This window comes from Salmo salar, chromosome 12 (genome assembly GCF_965601325.2).
Source record: "Salmo salar chromosome 12, fSalSal1, whole genome shotgun sequence".
Classification (NCBI taxonomy): Eukaryota; Metazoa; Chordata; class Actinopteri; order Salmoniformes; family Salmonidae; genus Salmo; species Salmo salar.
The window spans coordinates 36904992-36924339 of record NC_138302.1 but is presented as its reverse complement, the minus strand read 5'-3'; the positions used below and the strand labels follow the sequence as shown (position 1 = coordinate 36924339).

Genomic DNA, 19348 nt, shown 5'->3' with positions numbered 1-19348 from the left:
GAACCAGAGTGACTTGACAAAGCTGGCCAAACAAAATGTAGCTACAAACAAAACAGAGTTAAATGGTTCCAGTCTGCCGTGAAGCATTCATCCATGTATACAGGTAACAGTCTAACTACATTTCCAGATATTATATGTTTCTAGTTTTGTCAGAAAGTCGTTTTCATTGCAAGTTAAAGTGTACTGTTCGCTAGCTAGCGAACGTTAGCTTGCTAGCTAACATTACGTGCATGATCTGTGTAGTAATATTCGAATCAGAAATACATTTGCATTGCTAATCCATTTGCTAGCTAACATTGAACCTAGTTGGTTAGCTCTTTAGCTACCTGCAGATTCATACTACAGCTATGACAGTGTTTGTATTGGTAGTAGTAGGTGTTGAGATTATTCCGGTTCATTGTTTAGCTAGCTACCTAGATGTCTAAACAAAAGACTCCACTTCTCCAGATGATTACACGACCCATCAAGTCAGCCAGGTGTGTCTGGGGACGATTTCAGCCATCTATTGTATTTCATGAATATGTGTACGTCTAGACAACAGTGACCCATCCACTTAGCTAGATGTGGCTGTGGAGTGGTTATAGCATTTCCTTCACATAATCCATACATTTAGATTTACCAGAATCATCGTAGCTGGGAGGTTTCATGTCTCCTTGGTTCAACTCTGTTCCATATTTGAGCTTGTGGTATTTTGACCTGAGGGTGAAAGGAAAAGAGAAAAAAGAGAGGGAGAGGAGAAAGAGATAAATAAAAAGCTTTAATGATAAGGCAGCCACAGTGATTTAACAGCTCATTAATGATGTAACAGAAGATAACCATCTCACTGTATCTGTAAATTATCTGGCTTCACACATACATTTGAATAAGTATCTTGTAAATGGCATATATTATATTAAGAACAGGTGGGAGGGATGCTACGCAAGGGCTGGGGTAAGAAATTAATTTGTTAATTCACTGGGTTGATATTAATCTAAACTTAATGGTGGATATTAAGCCATTTGAGGGTTTTTTGCACAAGATTGCTTCCACAACCCAAATAGCACACAAATGACATACTACATCCGTTATAGGTCGGCCAGAGGAGTGTGTGATATCTTGGTCTTTACTCCTAAAGCGTCTCAGAGTACGAGTGCTGATCAAGGATCAGGTCCTCGCCCTGTCCATTCCTTATAATATAAAACACAAAACTGATCCCAGATCAGCACTCCTACTATGATAGGCTTCATGAATTCAGGCCCTGGATGGGTGCCCTCTTGTGAAGGTAGATGCGCTTAAATGTAAACTTAAACTTGCTTAGCTAAGACTGCGACTTGACGTCACTCAAACATCTAAATCACTACAAAGGCCAGGAGGAGAGAGGATTAGGTGAGTGGAGTGCTTGTAATGAGGATAAGACACTGAGGGGATGATGGATCACTTCACCACCATCATTGTCCTCATCAATATCATCATCATCATCATCATCATCATCGTAATTTAACTCCTTTGTTTTTGAAATCGTTTACATAGGGATTTATAATTAAAACATTGACACATTGAATGTTAAACAGTCAAGTGCATCACACCCGAGCTTATGCTCATTTCCAGTGATTCTTATCATCATTATCCTCATTACCATCATCAATATCATCATCACTAATTGTCAGCCCCAAAAACTAAAGGTCTCTGTTTGTCAGTAACAGTATTACCAGGAGAGGTCATTCAAAACAAGATGCTGATCTTGGGTCACATTTGCACTTCCCGCACTAATGGTTAAGGTAAAGATTGGGAAGGGGAAGATTAGCCTAGATCTTTACCTAGGACAAACTTCACCCCGGAGAACACTAGAGGTCATCCAAAACAAGAGCACTCCCCCAAAAAGTAGTCAAATACAGTATAGAAATTCCCGATCACACTTGCAGACGATGTCATGGCGACGTTGGCTAGCTAAGCTCAGCCGCAGAAACACGTCATCGGGTCTAACGGTCATCTCGCGCCGAACTGCACATGTGCAAAATATATATTCTATGCATTGAGAAGCCTTTGCTCATAGATGCCACATATCAAGTTTCCTACAGATCGGTCATTCGGTGCCAGAAGAGTAGCGTTGTGTTTTTCACAAAATTCAAAATGGCGGAACATCTGTCATGGCGGACCTTATGGGTCCCTGAGGCAAATGTGTTCCTTGTGAGGGACCAATGTACTGAATTGCATGACTTTAGGTCAAATGGGGCGAGGGGCGTGACCTTTCAAAGTTGCCATTTTCAATCTCCTGTTATAGCTCCACCATCTGGCCAATCAGTGTAATTTTGTAAAAGATGGATCTATATGGCAAGATAGATCATTACCCGTTTCGTCAAAATCGGGTTAGTGCCGTCTGAGATATTGCATGTGACTAACGGATGGACACACATCCACAGTCCCCTCCCCGATTTCATTGTGGGGGACAACTAAAAATAAACCCTTCTTGCTAACCATGGGGGTGACCTTGTATACATCCCAAATGGCCCCCTAATCCCTAGTGTACTACTTTTGACCAGGGCCCTTATGATTCTGGTCAAAGGTAATGCACAATGTAGAAAACAGGGTGCCATTTGGGACGCAGTCCTTGACTTTGCCACAGTCCAGGAGTTATAGCCCGGTCCCAGATCTGTTTGTGCCGCCTTGCCAACTCCCATGATTTGACATGACAGTGACCATAGGAGTTGGCAACACAGCACAAACAGATCTTGGACCAGGCTACAGGGGTGGATCTTAGTAGTCTAATGTAGTTTCCTCGACTCATCTCCTCTCCTTCATCTGCACTGATTTCTACACAGGTGAAGGTAATATTGTGGATGCTTCTCTCAAACTAGTCATAATTTTTTTACTCTAGTTCTTTCATTTTAGTGTAGAATGCAGTTGAAGGAAATGACACAAATGAAGAAGTACTTCGGCATAAATCAATAAATGCCAACACTACGCACAGTAGGTGCAAACTGATAAAGATACACAACGCAATGTTTGCACCTACTGTGCGTAGGAAAGCTAACTGATACAGATGCACAATGAAATGTTAGCATTCCAATATCAACGGCCAGACCGTTTGATTTGAAATAAACTGTAGGTTGGATGCTCAAGGTTTCTCCTACATGGAAAGACAAAAACAGAAACATATAATACCAGTCGGAATGCAGAACGATGCAGAATGACTCATGCTCAATTGAATGGGAGCGAGCGAGAGAAAAAGAGGGAGAGAGAGTGGGAGTGAGGGAGAGAAAGAGAGAGAGAGTGGGAGCGAGGGAGAGAAAAGGAAAGTGTGCAAAAGGGAAGAGATGGAGAACAGAAAGGCAAGGAAAAGAGGGCAGAGAAAGTGAAACAGAGATGGGAGACAGGCAGGGTCAGAGAGGAGAAAGAATGGACAAGAAGAGAGAGAGTGCGATAAGGACAGAAAGAGTGACGACAGAAAGAGAAACAGAATGCGAACAGGAGGGCAAAGGAGACCAAGAGAGAATAAGAGTGCAAGAGAGAATAAGACCGTGAATGTGAGCAAGAAAAGGGTGGATGAGTGACGTGGAGTTGCCGGGAACATTTTGTTCTGAGGCTATAATCACATGGCAGCGAGTGGCAGAGGTTCTCAGAAAACCATGTCGTTCAGGTTCGCTTCATTTCTTCATCCACCCTACCAGACTCTGTAGGTTTAAGACTCAGAGTGAGGCTCTAGCAAGCCTGGAATCCAAACTGATAATAGGAGACTGGACATATGGTTGTGATGGCTAAAGCTTGGAATCCAAACTTGTATGCTCCGTTTCACATTGTAAAGACTGGACTCCAAAATGGCATACTCCGTTTCACCAGTGATTCCTTCCTAGCCTGGAATTCAAAATGAAACAGAGCATACGAGAGTTTGGATTCCAGGCTAGGTTTTAGCCATCCAAACCACATGACCAGTCAGAGTCTCCCATGTAGTCAGTCTAGTCTAATCCGCAGGTCGCCTAGTAGTGTGTAGCAGAGAAAGATCCTAATAAATTATTCTAGATGTCCTACATGCAATTATATGGTGGAATAGGGGTGTGACACCATGCTGCATTACCCATGATAAGGTGTGAGCAGCACATGACCGTGGGAATGTTGTTATAGAGGACACGGCGCCGCCTCGGTGCTGTGCTTTCCCACAAAGTATGTGTGCGTCTTTAACATGGGACATAATCCTGTGTAGGGGACAAGAGATTACGATATGGCACCACAGGGCGTGAGTGTGTGTTTAAGTGTGTGTGTGTACATGTGCATGAGCAGCAGGTTATCCTGTATGTATGGTACAGTGCCTTCATAAAGTATTCATACCCCTTGACTTATTCCATATTTTGTTGAGTTAGTTGCAGCCCGAATTCAAAATGGATTAAATATAATTTCTCACCCATCTTCAACACAATAGCCCAACATGACAAATGAAAACATGTTTTTAGAAATGTACTGAAAATAAAATATAGAAATCTCTCATTTAAATGACACACACACCCGAGTCAACACTTTGTAGAAACACCTTTGGCAGCAACTTTGAGTCGTCTTGAGTCTGCATGTGCAAAGCTGATCTTGATTTGGGGATTTTCTCCCATTCTTCCTTGCAGATTTTGTCAAGATCTGTTAGATTAGATGGGGTGCAGTGGTGAATAGCAATCTTCAAGGACTTTCACTTTCTTGGTTCTGAAGCCATTCCAGCGTTGCTTTGGCTGTATTTTTTGGGGTCATTGTCAGGTTGTAAAGTAAATCTTCACCCCAGTCTAAGGTCATTTGCACTCTGAAGCAGGTTTTCAATGGTTTCCCTGTATTTGGCTCCATTCATTGTTCCCAGTCTCAATTAAATCAAATTTTAACACAGCAACATGTTGAAAAAGTCAAGGGGTTTGAATACTTTCTGAAGGCACAGTATGTGATGGGATAAAAAAGTAATTTCTCAATGCTAATATTTCCACAGTGTGTGTGTGTGTGCGTGTGCGCGCACGTGCGCTACTGGGGCAGTGTTTCTCTATTCTGGTCCTGGGAAAGACTGAAGGTGTGGTGTAGTTTAGTGTAATGTGGTCCTCACCTCTCTTGTTTGAGGGCGTACTCCAGCATCTTGATCCTCCTGACCAGGTCCTTCTTCAGGTTCTCCTGGCCCTTTCTCTCGCCCTGCAGGAAGGCTATCTGGGCCTGGAGGAGAGAATAGCGAAAAGGTCAATTTCCTGAAGAAAAATGTGTGTGCGCTTCAGCTGAGCTATCTTTTTATGGCAGTGTAAGTAGTAGTGATTGCAATGGCAATGTTAGTAGTACAGTAGTAGTAGTAGTAGTTGTAGTAGTACAGTAGTACCAGTAGTAGTGCAGTAGCAGCAGTAGTAGCAGTGACTGTAGGTGTTTAACTCAAGGTGAACATTAGACCAGGAGAGACAAAAGAAAAAAGGTATGTAAGCTATCGGTACAAATAAAGTGGACACACATCTAACAAAACGTCCACAGGAGCAGGGTGAAACAAAGGCCAGCAAAAGGAGAGAAATACCTGCACATTATTTAGCTAGGTGCTCATTTAGTTCTGCTGATTGTGGCTTTAAAGCTGACAATGTGCACAATCTCAACAGTCTGACACAAATGGCACCCTATTCCTTATAGTGTGCTGCTTTTGACCAAGGGCCATAGGGCTTAAGTGCACTATATACAGAATAGGGTGCCATTTGGGACGAACTCAAGTCTTAGGCTACTCAACTGCGATATATTTCCTGTTTGTTTTGATCTGGATTATTTGAACTGCTTCCAGGCATCGTAGCTGGTCAGCTGATTCGTGACATAATGCTATGGTTGACTGATGGACTCCCTGAGTGGGTGTTTGTGAAAGTTGCATTTAAAAAGGACAGATCCGGACCAGTCTTGTTTATCCCCTCGTAATAGTTAAGGTTAGGATAGGGATAGGCAGAACTGATCCCGGATCTGTCACTGGTGTGAACGGGCTAATTGTGCCAGGCCACACAGGGACAGCACTCTAAATCGCAACTAATCCGATTAAGGATAAACACAAAAAGGAATCGTTTCCTCCCCAATAACACACACAGTTTTCTAGGACTATCATCAGGCCGTATTGCGTTACTGAGCCATTATGCTAAACCAGCAAAATAAGATACCTCCACCCACGCTCGCACCCCCCCCCCCCCCCCCCCACCAAAACAGCCTATTTTCTTCTCTGTAAATTGTACAACCGTGCTACAAAATGAATATTGCTTTAAATACTTAATGTTATTAATAAGTAATAACTTTTAATTAGTCGAAAATTAGGCTAATTAGAATAATAGGCCTATTTAACACTTCAGTTGAAGTGAGACTGTATATATGATAAGAGAATTATCTAATAAAGGTAAATTAATCAATAATCCATTATTAATTAGTAGTTAATGTAGCATGTATAATGAATAATTAAAGTACTAATTGACAGGCCCATAAGGTCTAGTAGAGGCCCGGGACAAAAAGGTGTGTGTGTGTGTGTGTGTGTGTGTGTGTGTGTGTGTGTGTGTGTGTGTGTGTGTGTGTGTGTGTGTGTGTGTGTGTGTGTGTGTGTTTTAGTGGGCTAAGATAACAACAAGTAGACTGTGCTGGACCCAGCAGCTGAGGAACTTGGAGCAACTTAGAGGATAAAGGGAGTGACCCTCAAGGTTCCTCTAATCTCGGGGGAAAGGAACGGGCAGCGCTGGATAGTGATTAACGGTTGTGAGAAATCCGGGGAGGGATTCATAACATCTACTGTTTGTGTGTATGTATGTGTGTAGGTTATCTACTGTTTGTGTGGAGGAGTGTGCGTAAATGAGGAGCCTGGTATATAATGATGTTCTGTCAAATGGACTGCAGAACGTTCTCTGAATAAACTGTACAGACCTTTTGCAAAAAGCTGAGTCCTTGCCTAATTATTAACCCATTGTCTTACAAACCTTGGGAATTAGTCAAGGCTTATTGATTGTTAATTATCATCATTGGGATAGAATAATTCCTTTGACAATATAATAGGCTACAAAACACACAGTATACTACATGCACACACAGTATACTACATGCACACACAGTATACTACGCGCACAGTATACTACACGCACACACACACACAGTATACTACACGCACAGTATACTACACGCACACAGTATACTACACGCACGCACACACACATATAGACTACACGCACACACACATATACACTACACGCACATATACACTACACGCACATATACACTACACGCACATATACACTACACGCACATATACACGCACATATACACTACACGCACATATACACTACACGCACATATACACTACACACACATATACACTACACACACATATACACACATACACTACACATATACACTACACACACACTACACACATATACACAACACACACTGATCAAACCCCGTCTCGTAAAACCCTCACTCCAAACCAAAATCAGAAAGACCTTTCCACTCCAACATCTACAGTGAATTCCAGTTACCCAGTTGCTGATGGTAAGAGTTGACCATGGTATCTGTGCTATTCATCTCCAAAATGGCCATCTACTTGACTCTCCACACATTCCTGTTGGTTTGTAGAGAACCGCAGGGCTTTCAACCCCCACGTAACCCATGAACACCGGAATGCACTGACATACCAAGCACTTTGGCCAAAACAAGCCGCCTTTGGTCCAAAAACTCAAACCAGGTCAAGACTATGCGTCCTTCTAAGCTATTTAGACTTTGTAGAGCTCATAATTTATCTATTTTGAGTAACAGCAAAAACATTTAAACTAAACTTTAAATTAGGCCTTTGTGGGGATGAATGGTCTTGAGTTTTGCAACTTTGTTCTCAGGCTGGACTACTAGAGTAAATTCTCTGAACACTAGCTACAAACGTTAACTAGCGAAGTCTAAATATAAGCCTACCTAGCTTGTGTACCCAGTGAAAACGTGTCATCAATGGCCTGATTTGATTTAAAACTTACTCAACATGAGTTAACATGCTACAAATCAGTACCAAGAATCACATTCAGCTAATAGAACAAATTTAGCGAACTTGTGTACTAAAACACATGCTCAGATCATTGAACTAACCTGATTTTAGCTTAACTAATACGAGTTAGCCTAACTCAAATATGTTACGCTGTACATTCAAATCAAACGTTAATTGGTCAAAAACACAGATTTGCAGATGTTTGTTTGTTTATATTCCCGTCTGACATTGCTCGTTCTGATATATTTCTTAATTTCTTTATTTTTAGGGATTGGGTATTGTCAGTTTTTTAAAGTTTTTTTATGTACAGTACCAGTCAAAAGTTTGGACACTTGTTTTACTCCTAGTGACAGTTTAACACTTTCTGAGAAGTAGCCATTTTTTACTATTTTACTACCTAGGGTTACTATACATAACTTTAACCTAAAACATACACTACCGGTCAAAAGTTTTAGAACAGCTACTCATTCAAAGGTTTTTCTTTATTTTTACTATTTTCTACACTGTAGAATAATAGTGAAGACATCAAAACTATAAAATAACACAGAAACATGTAGAAACCAAAAAAAGTGTTAAACAAATAAAAATTTGATTTTTCAAAGTAGCCACCCTTTGCTTTGATGACAGCTTTGCACACTCTTGGCATTCTCTCATCCAGCTTCACCTGGAATGCTTTTCCAACAGTCTTGAAGGAGTTCCCACATATGCTGAGCACTTGTTGGATGTTTCACTCTGCAGTGCAACTCATCCCAATTGGGTTGAGGTCAGCTGATTGTGGAGGCCAGGTCATCTGATGCAACATTCCATCACTCTCCTTCTTGGTCAAATAGCCCTTACACAGCCTGGAGGTGTGTTGGGTCATTGTCCAGCTGAAAAATAAATCATAGTCCAACTAAGCACAACCCAGATGGGATGGTGTATCTCTGCAGAATGCTGTGGTAGCCATGCTAGTTAGGTGTGCCTTGAATTCCAAATAAAATCACTGAGTGTCACCAGCAAAGCACACCATCACACCTCCTCCATACCTCATGGTGGGAACCACACATGCGGAGATCATCCGTTCACCAGCTCTGCGTTTCAAAGACACGGTGGTTGAAAAAAATAAATAATAATCTAACATTTGGACTCAACAGACCGGTCTAATGTCCATTGCTCGTGTTTCTTGGCCCATGCAAGTATCATCTTCATATTGGCGTCCTTTAGTAGTGGTTTCTTTGCAGCAATTCGACCATGAAGGCCTGATTCAAACAACTACCTCTTCCCCTACTGTATTCATTTATTTAGCTCCTTTGCACCAATTATTTCTACTTTACACTTTCTTCCACTACACATCTACCATTCCAGTGTTTTACTTGCTATATTGTATTTACTTTGCCACCATGGCCTTTTTTGCCTTTACCTCCCTTATCTCACCTCATTTGCTCACATTGTATATAGACTTATTTTTCTACTGTATTATTGACTGTATGTTTGTTTTACTCCATGTGTAACTCTGTGTTGTTGTATGTGTCGAACTGCTTTGCTTTATCTTGGCCAGGTCGCAATTGTAAATGAGAACTTGTTCTCAACTTGCCTACCTGGTTAAATAAAGGTGAAATAAAATTAATTTCAAAAAAATCACGTAGTCTCCTGTGAACAGTTGATGTTGAGATGTGTCTGTCACTTGAACTCTGTGAAGAACTTATTTGGGCTGCAATTTCTGGTAACTCTGATGAACTTATCCTCTGCAGCCGAGGTAACTCTGGGTCTTCTGGTGGTTTTCATGAGAGCCAGTTTTATTATAGCGCTAGATAGTTTCTTCAAGTGCAGTCGCAAAAACTTTCCAAGTTCTTGAAATATTTCCGGATTGACTGACATTCATGTCTTAAAGTAATGATGGACTGTCGTTTCTCTGTTTATTTGAGCTGTTCTTGCTATAACATAGTCTTTTACCGAATAGGGCTAAGTCTATGTTCTGTATACGACCCCTACCTTGTCACAACACAACTGATTGGCTCAAATGCATTAAGGAAATAAATTCCACAAATTTACTTTTAATGAGGAACACCTGTTAATTTAAATGCATTCCAGGTGAGTACCTCCTGAAGCTGGTAGAGAGAATGCCAAGAGTGCGCAAAGCTGTCATTAAGGCAAAGGGTGGCTACTTTGAAGAATTTAAAATATAAAATGTATTTTGATTTGGCCCAAAGCCACTCCTGCATTATCTTGGCTGTGTGCTTAGGGTCGTTGTCCTGTTGGAAGGTGAACCTTCGCTCCAGTCTGAGGTCCTGAGCACTCTGCAGGTTTTCATCAATGATCTCGGCACTTTGCTTCATTCATTTTTCCCTCGATCCTGACCAGTCTTCCAGTCCCTGAAAAACATCCCCACACCATGATGCTGCCACCCCCATGCTACACCGTAAGGATGGTGCCAGGTTTCCTCCAGACTTGACGCTTGGAATTCAGGCCAAAGAGTTCAATCTTAGTTTCATCAGACCTGAGAATCTTGTTTCTCACGGTCTGAGAGTCTTTATGTGCCTTTTGGCAAATTCCAAGCAGGCGGTCACGTGCCTTTTACTGAGGAGTCTGGCGACTCTACCATAAAGGCCTGATTGGTGGAATGCTGCAGAGATGGGAGAACCTTCCAGAAGGACGCCATCTCCACATAGGAACTCTGGAGCTTTGTCAGAGTGACCATCGGCTGATTGGTCACCTCCTTGATCAAGGCCCTTCTCCCCCGATTTCTCAGTTTGGCCGGGTGGCCAGCTCTAGGAAGTCTTGGTGGTTCCAAAATTCTCCCATTTAAGAATGATGGAGGCCACAGTGTTCTTGGGAACCTTCAATGCTGAAGACATTTTTGGTACCCGTCCCCAGCTCCGTGCCTCGACACAATCCTGTCTCGGAGCTCTACGTACAATTCCTTCAACCTCGTGGCTTGGTTTTTTTCTCTGACATGCAACGTCAACTGTGGGACCTTATATAGACAGGTGTGTGCCTTTCCAAATCATGTCCAATCAATTGAATTTACCACAGGTGGACTCCAATGAAGTTGTAGAAACATCTCAAGGATGATCAATTGGCACAGGATGCACCAGAGCTCAATTTCAAGTCTCATAGCAAAGGGTCTGAATACTTATGTAAATAAGGTATGTTTATTTGTAATAAATTAGCAAAATGTCTAAAAAACTATTTTTGCTTTGTCATTATGGGGTATTGTGTGTAGATTGATGAGGATCTATTTTTTTTAATAGATTTTAGAATACGGCTGTGGAAAAAGTCCAGGGGTCTGAATACTTTCCGAATGCACTGTGGGTAAAACAGTACATAAACATTATGCAAGTGACCAGTCTTCAATGACTATGTACATAGGGCAGCAGTCTCTAAGGTGAAGGGTAGAGTAACCGGGCGGTAGCCGGCTAGAAACAATGACTAAGGTTCAGGGCAGAGTACTGGGCGGAGTTCGGCTAGTGGTGACTCTTTAACAGTCTGATGGCCTGGAGATAGAAGCTGTTTCTCAGTCTCTCGGGCCCAGCTTTGATGCACCAGTACTGTCTCCGCCTTCTAGATAACCGTGGCTCGGGTGGCTGGGTAGACCTTCAGTTAATAGGGCAAATATAGCGTGTGTGTGGGTGTGCACACAACAAACCGATGTTAAGTAATCAAGACCTAAATACCAGTGACTCACTCAATACAAAAGTGGTCAAATGACACGGATGCTACGCTACAGGACTATTTTGCTTGCACAGACTGGAATATGTTCCTGGATTCATCCAATGGCACTGAGGTGTATACCACCTCAGTCAACGGCTTCATCGATAAGTGCGTCGACAACGTCGTCCCCACAGTGACCGTACGTATAGATCCCAACCAGAAGCTATGGATTACAGGCAACATCTGCACCAAGTTAAAGGCTAGAGCTGCCGCTTTCAAGGAGCGGGACACTAATCCGGACATTTATAAGACATCCCGCTATGCCCACAGATGAACCATCAAACCGGCAAAGCGTCAATAGAGGACTAAGATTGAGTCCTACTACACTGGCTCTGATGCTTGTCGGATGTGGCAGGGCTTGCAAACTATTACGTACTACTAAGGGAAACCCAGAAGCGATCTGCCCAGTGACGCTAGCCTACAAGACGAGCTAAATGCCTTCTATGCTCGCTTCGAAGCAAGTAACACTGAAGCATGCATGAGAGCACCAACTGTTCCGGACGACTGTGTGATCACGCTCTCCGTAGCCAATGTGAGCAAGACCTTTAAACAGGTCAACATTCACAAGGCCGCAGGCGGATTACCAGGACTCGTACTCAGAGCATGCACGGACCAAATGGCAAGTGTCTCCACTGACATTTTTAACCTCTCCCTGACCGAGTCTGTAATACCTACATGTTTCATGCAGACCACCATTGTCCCTGAGCCCAAGAAAGCCAAGGTAACCTGCCTAAATGATTACCGCCCAGTAGCACTCACGTCTGTAGCCATGAAGTGCTTTGAAACCTCCCTCTGCAACTGGATCCTGGACTTCATGACGGGCTGCCCCCAGGTGGTAAGGGTAGGCAACAACACATCTGCCACGCTGATCCTCAACACAGGGGCCCCTCAGGGGTGCGTGCTTAGTCCTCCACTCCCTGTTCACCCACGACAGCGTGGCCAAGCACAACTCCAACACCATCATTAAGCCTGGTATGGCAACTGCTCAGTAAGGCAATACAGAGGGTAGTGCATTCAGCCAAGTACATCACTGGGGCCAAGCTTCCTGCCATCCAGGACCTATATACTAGGCGGTGTCAGAGGAAGGCCCAAAAAATGGTCAAAGACTCCAGTCGTCCAAGTCATAGACTGTTCTTTCTGCTACCGCAGGGCAAGCAGTACCAGAGCACCAAGTCTAGGTCCAAAACGCTCCTTAACAGCTGTGAGAGCAAAATTGCAAGATTGTTATAATACTGTAATTGCATCAAATGGGTTGTTCTATGCAATAGAATAGGGGGTCCTTAGAACACTAATCTGTGTGTGTTCTACTGAGAATGGGCCTCTGGGGGCTTAATGCTGACAGAAGATTTACACTGCCTTGGGTGACAAACCTAACAAGACCACAGTCCATAGCATGAGTGTGTTTCTGTACTGAGGTACACAGGTGGAGATTAGAGGTCGACCGATTAAATCGGAATGGCCGATTAATTAGGGCCGATTTCGAGTTTTCATAACAATCGGTAATCGGTATTTTTGGCCACCGATTTGCCGATTATTATATATTTTCTTCCTTTATTTAACTAGGCAACTCAGTTAAAGAACACATTCTTATTTTCAATGACGGCCTAGGAACGGTGGGTTAACTGCCTTGTTCAAGGGCAGAACGACATATTTTTACCTTGTCAGCTTGGGGATGCAACCTTACGTTAACCTCTTGGGGCTAGGTGGGACGCTAGCGTGCCACCCGTGGTGCACTCCATCAACAGCAGGTGCATTTCAAGAGCGGCAAATTTGAATCCAAATAAATGTCAAAATTCAAATTTTTCAAAAATACAACTATTTTACACCATTTGAAAGATAAACATCTCCTTAATCTAACCACGTTTTACGATTTCAAAAAGGTTTTACGGCGAAAGCATAAATTTAGAGTATGTTAGGACAGTACATTTACAAGAGTTGTGTGTAATGTTTTGTCAAGTCAAAGACAGGGTCACCAAAACCATAAAACCAGCTAAAATGATGCACTAACCTTTTACAATCTCCATCAGATGACACTCCTAGGACATTATGTTAGACAATGCATGCATTTTTAGTTCTATCAAGTTCATATTTATATCCAAAAACAGCGTTTTACTATGGCATTGATGTTGAGGAAATCGTTTCCCTCCAATAACCGGCAGTCAAGTCAGCGTCACAAATTAAATAGTTAAAATTAGAAAACATTGGTAAAATATTATATTGTCATTTAAAGAATTATAGATTTACATCTCTTGAACGCAATCAACTTGCCAGATTTAAAAATAACCTTACTGGGAAATCACACTTTGCAATAATCTGAGCACTGCGCCCAGAAAAATACGCGTTGCGATACAGACTAGACGTCATGTTGGGGAGATCTAAAATCGAAAATACTATGTAAATAATCCATTACCTTTGATTCTCTTCATCAGATGTCACTTCCAGGTATCACAGGTCCATAACGAATGTAGTTTTGTTCAAAAAAGCTCATCATTTATGTTCAAAAATCTCCGTCTCGTTAGCACATGATGTAAGCCAGCCGGACTTCTCGTCATGAACGAGGGGAAAAAATATATTTCCGTTCGTTCAAACATGTCAAACGTTGTATAGCATAAATTAGGGCCTTTTTTAACCAGAACATTAATAATATTCAAGGTGGACGAATGCATACTCTTTTATAACGTATTGGAACGAGGGTACCCAACATGAACTCGCGCGCCAGGTGTCTAATGGGACATCATCGTTCCATGGCTCTTGTTCGGTCAGATCTCCCTCCAGAAGACTCAAAACACTTTGTAAAGGCTGGTGACATCTAGTGGAAGCAATAGGAAGTGCCAAAATATTCCTAAGCCCCTGTGTTTTTCAATGGGATAGGTTTAAAGTCAATACAACACATCAGGTATCCACTTCCTGTCAGAAAATGTCTCAGGGTTTTGCCTGCCAAATGAGTTCTGTTATACTCACAGACACCATTCAAACAGTTTTAGAAACTTTAGAGTGTTTTCTATCCATATATAATAAGTATATGCATATTCTAGTTACTGGGTAGGATTAGTAACCAGATTAAATCGGGTACATTTTTTTTATCCAGACGTGCAAATGCTGCCCCCTAGACCCAACAGGTTAACTAGCACAACGCTCTAACCACCTGCTTTACGTTGCGAAGGTAAGTTGCTAGCTAGCATTAAACTTATCTTATTAAAAAAAACAATCAGATACTGTCTGCTGTGAATACTGTCTGCTGTCTGCTGTGAATTATTAGTATCTTTCATACAAATCCTAACCTTGTGACCGATTCCACACATCCGTTTGTCATGAACATTCAGGAGGATGTAAATTGCTATAAAATGCTGTGGCTCAAATCCGCTCGTTGGGCTCTCAACGAATCACCTCCAGGTGGGTTGTTGACAAGCTTCATTATTGTAATAATGAATCAATGTTATTAATACGTTTCGAATAAAGTAATATCCTGATTGGTGAATGACATCGTCTCTCCTCATTATTGATTAGAATTCCCACGACACAGCTTCTACCCCCAAGCCATAAGACAGCTGAACAATTCATCAAAAACAGCCAACCGGACTATTTACATTGACACTGCTGCTTCTCACTGTTTATTATCTACCCATAATCACTTTATCCCTACCTGCAGCTACAAATTACCTCGACTAACCTGTACCCCCGCACATTGACTCAGTACCGGTACCCCTTGTATATAGCCTCGTTATTACGTAATTTTCTTGTGTTACTTTATTTGATCAATTTTTTTTACTTTAGTTTATTTAAATATTTTCTTAGAACCAACAATGCAGTTCCAGAAATAGAGTTAAGGGCTTGTAAGTAAGCATTTCACGTTACGGTCTACACCTGTTGTATTTGGCGCGTGTGACAAATACAATTCTATTTTATTTAATCTAACTTGATTTTACCTTGAACTCAATGTTATGATACAACATGCCATGAATCATACCCTGAGCAGAGGCCTGTTCACACTAGCCTGATCCCAGATATTTGTTTGTGCTGTCTGGCCAACTTGGAACCAGGCTATATTTGTGCCTGGGTCATGCCTCTAAAGCACTGAGGCTAGTGTATATTTAGCCTGTGCGGCCGAGTCCCCCCATACCCCTGGCTTTGCTGGCATGGTGGTGAGATTGCAGACGAGACTCTTGTTAATTAGGTGATAAATGTCTGCCCTGGTCAGTGTCAAGCCAGACTGAGCCTTCCTCTTTCTCTCTACCACTCTTTCCCAATAGCTCTCTCTCGGTCTCCCAGTGTGTCTCTGGATCCCGCCCTCTCCCACTCGCTTTCCCTCCCTGTCTCACTCTTTAGCCTTTCCGTTTCTATCTTTCTCTATCCGCCTCGCTCACTCGCTCTCCCCAGCTCTGCGTATCTCATGTCAGCCCTCTCTGTCTCTTTCCCCAACTCTCTCCCTCTTGATCTTTTGCAGTCTCTCAGCCTCTCCATCTCTTGCTTAAAGACTTCTGTCCTGATTCTAGGCATCCCAGATAGCACAAGCCACCTGGGAAAAGGAGGAGGGGAGGGGCGATTCCACGTATCTAAAACCCGGGCTGGCTCCCCTCGTCGAGGACGTCCGCTGACGGCGAACTCGTGACTCGTTAATGAGAGACGTCTTAAAATTCTCAGTCTGTTGATCCAATTTAACTTCAAAAGTGACATGTCAAAATGGTGTTCACTGACTAATGTGACATACGATACTAGCTTAGCTGCGGGGGGAAAAAAACCGTGAATGATCTTAATATAGCGGCTAAAAGGCACTTAAGCGCCAACGCTCATGTGATGCAATTCTGCGCCAGTGAACACATTCTAGTAAAATGCCATTTAGCAGACGCTTTCATCCAAAGCAACTTAAGTCATGTGTGCATACAACTGACATTTTGGTGGCTCCGGGAATTGAACCCATAATCCTGGCATTGCAAGCGCCATGCTCTACCAACTGAGCCACACAGAACCAGATAGGAGAGGCTGGATTGGTTGGCGCATATGGGCCAATAACACATAAAAGTGACGATGTAGTGTCAAAATGACATACTGAGGTGTCCTGGTGGATAGGCATTGCGATTCAGCTTTTGTAGAAACATTTTTCCCCATATGCCTTTCTCCCTTTCCCCAATATCTGCTCCTACACTTCTCTTCTCCAGTTTCCTCTCCGCTTAAGAGTATACTCATCTTCCATTGCCTTAAGCTCCTCTCTCTTGCTGCCAGTTTTTGTTTGTGAGACACCCACAGTTTCCAAATGGAGCGGTATGATGCGGCCAGCTCACTCGCATCCAAACACAAACCGTAGCGGGGAATGCCAGCCCTACCCACCACCCACCCTCCTTAGCCCGTGGACACGGCCCAGAATGCAACAATGCCCTGCTTTTCCTCTCTCCAAGCAGTCACTGTCAATTTCCCTTGTTAAACAACTGCTCAAGAGAGAGCGTTAGCCCCTCCAAGTGCTTTCAGTTCTGGAGAAGCACTCTATAAATCCAATCAATTCTAATAAATTATTATGTAGTTAGGAACCCAGTTGAAGTCAGTAGGAGGAGTTACTGTCGTCGCCTCTAACGACAGTGCATCATTCTTCCCGAACCATCATCACTCAAGACAGGAGCTTTCACGTTTTGTTTACCCCAGCATGGTTTGATGCTATACAGCGAGGGCCAACAGCTCAGTGAAAGCCTGCATGGGCCACAGCAGTTAGTGCAGTTCGGTAGGATGTTGACCCCAGCAGAGGCCTCTGGAGTGATGTCACAGTAGGACTTATCGTAAGGCTAATTTTGTCATAATCTTCCCCCCTTTTTCTTATACTTGGCTTCTCGAATTTGTTTGTGTACGGAAAATGACTTGGCCAACTGACATGTTTTGACTATGTGAGTGAGAGAAAGCAAGCCTGTGTGTGCACGTGTGTGCATGCATACATGTTTGTGTGTGCTAGTGCAAATGTGTGCGTTTGCTCAGACTTTTTCTTAAATTCTAAGCTCGGGCCCTGATTATCCAGCAGTGATTTAACTAGAGGGAATCTGCTGTGCCTTTGAGCACACTGATCCGTTGTCAAAGTGCATTTCCAGGCGATTACGTGCTTCGACTGAAAAATGCTAAGTGAATGATTTTTCGGGGGGCAAACTGTACTAGTCACCCAAAGACCATCTAGGAGATTTCCAAATTATGTAGAAAAAAACAGTCATGATTGGCACATTACTTTCAGGCAAACTGAGCTCTATCAACATTGTATTAACCAACTATTGTGAGAAATAAAACAATTTCCTATAGTCATTATGCAGTTAGTGAGTCTTGTGATGTTACAGCTTCTTGCCAGTAACCATGGCTGCTCAGAAACAGAGACCAGCTAATAATTCTGATCATCCCCCAGTATATAGAAATGTTCTTATACAATGTTTATATATAGTGTACAAAACATTAGGAACACCTTCCTAATATTGAGTTGCACCCCCTTTTGCCCTCAGAACAGCCTCAATGCGTCAAGGCATGGAGTCTACAAGATGTCAAAAGCGTTCCACAGGGATGCTGGCCCATGTTGATTCCAATGCTTCCCACAGTTGTGTCAAGGGCTAGATTTCCTTTGGGTGGTAGACCATTCTTGATACACACGGGGAAACTGCTGAGTGAAAAACCCATCAGCGTTGCAGTTCTTGACACACTCAAACCGGTGCGCCTGGCACCAACTACCATACGCCGTTCAAAGCCACTTAAATCTTTTGTCTTGCCCATTCACCCTCTGAATGGCACACATACACAATCCATGTCTCAATTGCCTCAAGGCTTAAAAATCCTTCATTAACCGGTCTCCTTCCCTTCATCTACACTGATTGAAGTGGATTTAACAAGTGACAACAATAAGGGATCATAGCTTTCACCTGGTCAGTCTCATGGAAAGAGCAGGTGTTCCTAACGTTCTCTGTGTATGATGCTTCATCCACTAATAGAAAAAAGGGCCCAAATTTCATCTTCACCCACATGATGACACTAAGCCTGCCTCTCTGGAAGTCTAATGTGCAAGGTTACCAAGGCAACTGACAAGGTTTTTTGGTCGAGGCAGAGGCACAAGGCAGACGGGCAGAGAGCAGGTCTTCCAACGATGAGCCACCGTCTCCCCATCACCCCTGCACCAGGAACAACTTGATACAGCAACAGATTCAAAAATATCTCATTATGTCATAGGTGAGTCACTGATCTAGATAGACGACTTTGCTCGAAAACAGTAACCCAGAACATTAAATCCTTGGGCACATGCTCCTGCTCTGTATGGATTCAGGAAGCCCATTTGTTGAGGCCTTAGTATTCTAGTTATTTGCAAGTGACTAGAGAAAAATCCATCCTAAGGCCTTCTACTTATTGATTAATACATTAGACTTAAATTAAGAACCCTAGTTTACTGCTCCTAAAAAGTGTTATTAAACTTTTGCCTCTGGGGGAGCTCTACCAAAAGAGGGTCCCCTAAATGGAGATATAATGTCCAGAAATTACCACATTGGACAGAAAGGGGCACACCTCCCCACACCCATGAGTAAAAGCATATAGCTATGCTCTTAAAGTAGGAAAATGTATTCCTGAAAAATCTCTCTTGGCCTTAGGGGACTTGTACAGGCTCTGTCTGGTCCTAAAAAAAAAATGGTATGTTGGCAGTGGGGCCTTCATGTAGAGGTGCCTTCGCCTACATGCAGGAAAACTGGGTAACCCACTTGT

General features: G+C 42.7%; 1 protein-coding gene across 3 annotated transcripts in view; it reads right to left on the bottom strand.

The window, feature by feature from the left end:
• Nucleotides 1–19348, bottom strand: part of LOC106564825 (striatin-like) — an 87814-nt gene that overhangs the window by 43885 nt on the left and 24581 nt on the right. For 2 of the 3 annotated variants that reach the window (XM_014131257.3, XM_014131259.3), the window contains exons 2-3: nt 5045–5148; nt 608–696 (exon numbers count right to left, since the gene is read on the bottom strand). In XM_014131257.3, coding sequence (XP_013986732.2) covers nt 608–696; nt 5045–5148 — 193 coding nt within the window. The remainder of the gene's footprint in view (nt 1–607; nt 697–5044; nt 5149–19348) is intronic. The other variant, XM_014131258.3, reaches the window with a different exon arrangement.